The 3,236-nt window shown below is 52.5% G+C and overlaps 1 protein-coding gene across 1 annotated transcript; it reads right to left on the bottom strand.

Moving 5' to 3' along the window:
* Window positions 1-788: 788 nt before the first annotated feature.
* On the bottom strand, window positions 789-1,757 carry LOC139433454 (uncharacterized). The gene is made up of 2 exons (XM_071202475.1): window positions 1,623-1,757; window positions 789-1,536 (listed from the first exon to the last, which is right to left on the bottom strand). Exons 1-2 carry the CDS (start codon window positions 1,737-1,739, stop codon window positions 838-840), a joined length of 816 nt encoding a protein of 271 aa, XP_071058576.1. The 5' UTR covers window positions 1,740-1,757; the 3' UTR covers window positions 789-837.
* Window positions 1,758-3,236: the final 1,479 nt, after the last annotated feature.

The following is a 3,236-nucleotide window of genomic DNA, read 5'->3' on the forward strand; positions in this document are numbered from 1 at the left end:
ACAGCAGCAGCACCCAACCTCCATGGAGGATGTTTCTCGTGCCCCTGGCTACACTTAAAGGGGGTCTACTTTGCGGTGCTTTACCGTCCGCCCATCAGCACCCATAGTCGGCCTTCCTCACAGCAGCAGCACCCAACCTCCATGGAGGATGTTTCTCGTGCCCCTGGCTACACTTAAAGGGGGTCTACTTTGCGGTGCTTTACCGTCCGCCCATCAGCACCCATAGTCGGCCTTCCTCACAGCAGCAGCACCCAACCTCCATGGAGGATTTTGCTCGTGCCCCTGGCTACACTTAAAGGGGGTCTACTTTGCGGTGCTTTGCCGTCCGCCCATCGGCACCCATAGTCGGCCTTCTTCACAGCAGCAGCACCCAACCTCCATGGAGGATTTTGCTCGTGCCCCTGGCTACACTTAAAGGGGGTCTACTTTGCGGTGCTTTGCCGTCCGCCCATCGGCACCCATAGTCGGCCTTCTTCACAGCAGCAGCACCCAACCTCCATGGAGGATTTTGCTCGTGCCCCTGGCTACACTTAAAGGGGGTCTACTTTGCGGTGCTTTGCCGTCCGCCCATCGGCACCCATAGTCGGCCTTCTTCACAGCACCACCTGCCCTGCTGGAGGTTCACACTTTAACTTTTTTTACCCTCTTCTACCTTACAAATCATCCCACACTTGAGCACTCCTCACTCGGACTAAACACCTACATGCTACCACCAGAACCAGAATATCGTGCCCCTGGGGATCTTAAAAGAAGAAAACCCATAGTGGGATTAAAAACAGAACACTTAGTAATTTTAACAAACTTTATTTACAGTAATATTGACAGTAATAAATAAATTCAAACAGGATATAACGTATTTACAAGGGGACTGATTACAACAACACACTGCATATTTACAAGTTGATCACTGGCAACAGTGGGTGAAGTTGGGGCAGAGTATGGCACCCTCTCTTCACCCATGTCTGAGGGGTTGTGTTCGGCCAGTGACTGGTCCCTCTTCGGGACATGTCTTGGTAGGGAGTCTTGGTAGGGAGCCGGGCTGTGCTCCTCTCCAGAGTTGTCACTGTCGATGTCAATACCCGCAAAAGTGTCTTCATTTCCCGCTGCTGCTGCTGCTGTCGATGCCGCCGCCGCTGCTTGAAGTGACTGTGTGAAGAGCAACCGAATGTCCGCAGCCTCCTTCAAAGAAGGATTATTCGCGTAAAATTTGTCCGCAGTTGCAGTGTTGTGACACATGAAATCACTCACTCTTTGGCGGTTGCCTTTGTCTTGAAACCTCTTCGCATTATCGGCGTGGACTGTGCGGAGGTCGGTGAAGTTAATGGGACTGCGGAGCCCCACATCAGCCCATGCCAACCTCAGGGAGTAGGCAAGCTTCCTGAACGGGTTCTTCCCCTCTGTGTACAGAAAGTAACGGCTCTGGGTGCAGGTCAGCGTACCCTTAATTTCCAGCCACCTCTTCATCCATCCAAATTCTTCTACGGTGAGGTACAGCTGCGCCTCCCCGAACGCGTTGGCCGTCTTGTGGTTACTTACCTGTTATGACAGAGATAGAGAGTGTCAATACAATGTCAATCATGCATATAACTGCCAGAATAAATACATTGATTAATAGCACTCACATGAACCAGGTAGCCGAAGGCAGTGCCAGTTGTATCCGCCTTTCGGACCTCGGCGTTGGTCATGTTGGAGTAGACCCCCGGACGGTGGCCATAAATGCAGCTCCAATGAAGAGTCATATACCCATAGAGCAGTGTCCGGGTCGCGGTAGTCGGATTGCTGGCCATCACATCCAGGAGCTGAGGGATGCGAGTGGTGGTCGAAGTCAAGCATGTCATTAGGTCGTTGTGGCTCGGCAGACCTTCCATCTTGTCACGCTTCACTTGCATCTGGTGGATAAGTACTTTTCTCTTCAGGGACTTCAGGATGGCAACTACTTCCCGTTTGATTAAAATCATGTCCGTTTGGCTGAGCCTGCTCCCCTTGCACGGTGTGTCGGCCATGTACTTGAGAAAGTGTGATATATTCTTGATGTAGAAGTCGGAGGTCGTGACCTGAAGGCTTGACTTCATCAGGCTCCGGGACCACCCGCGTATCCTCTTGAGATCCCTCAAAAAGAGCCAGTCAGACAGGCGATTGAAACCGTGTGCCATGAAACTGAGGAACGACTTCACTCTGCTTAGTTTGGAGACTGTGTTTTCCTGGAGCCTCACTGGTGGGTCGATACCTGCATAATGCTCCCGGTATCCTTGCAGATACTCCTCTGTGAAATATAAACAGTACTTTAATGACAACACATGATGTGTTACAGAAACTGCATGTGTCACATAGCCAAAACACTTACCCATGATCCGTGGGAATGTTATGTCCCGCATTATATTTCCCCGGCCCCTGCCCCGGAACCAGGGGGAATTTATGGGAGGGGAGGTTGACGAGGCCTCGGTATGGATGGATGCAGGCTCTGAGGAGCTGGGTGAATGGGTGTGAGAGCCAGTGGGGGACTTGCTGCAGGCGGGAAAAGGGAGACGTGCTGCAGGCGGGAATGGGAGACGTGCTGCAGGCAGGAATGGGAGACTTGCTGCAGGAGGGACCTTTCGACTTGGACAGCCTCGTTGGTGTCGACTCTGGTCGGGGTCGTTTCTTCAGAATGACCCGCTCTCGTTCCTCCCCATCGAACGCGGGCATGTCCCCGGCCCGCTGATCCATCCTCTGTCGCTTGTCCTTTATCCTCTGCTGCAACTTGCAGCGCAGGGATTTCACCTCAGCAGCATATATGTCCCGCTGAGCCCTCACTGCGTTAGCCTCCAGCCTCCATTCTTTGCAGTCCGGGTTGTCACATTCATTCACCGGGGACAAGGGTGGAGGTTGTGACAGTATATCGTCGTCTGCCACCGTGTCAACAGCCCAAGCGGTAATCATTTCTATTGTGGGGTTTGTCATTCGGAGTTCATAAAGCTCCTTCTTGGCCACTGTCATTTTCATTTGATTTTGAACCACATGTAGTTCCTCCCGGGCCAGCTCAACATGGTCTCTGGCCAAGTGGCGATCCAGCCTTGTGCCGTGGTACTCGCATCCCAGAATGGTACAGGGATGGAGCCTAATGTTGGTCCGTCCGTTGGCCAACAACAGCAGAATTTTTCTTTCATCCAAGTTACGCACACCATGGTTCCTCTGTAGGTGCTTGCTCAGGGCACGGTAGGAGCTATTGCAGATCGGACAACGGACCGCCATCCGAC

The sequence above is a fragment of the Pseudochaenichthys georgianus genome, unplaced genomic scaffold (assembly GCF_902827115.2).
Source record: "Pseudochaenichthys georgianus unplaced genomic scaffold, fPseGeo1.2 scaffold_459_arrow_ctg1, whole genome shotgun sequence".
NCBI lineage: Eukaryota > Metazoa > Chordata > Actinopteri > Perciformes > Channichthyidae > Pseudochaenichthys > Pseudochaenichthys georgianus.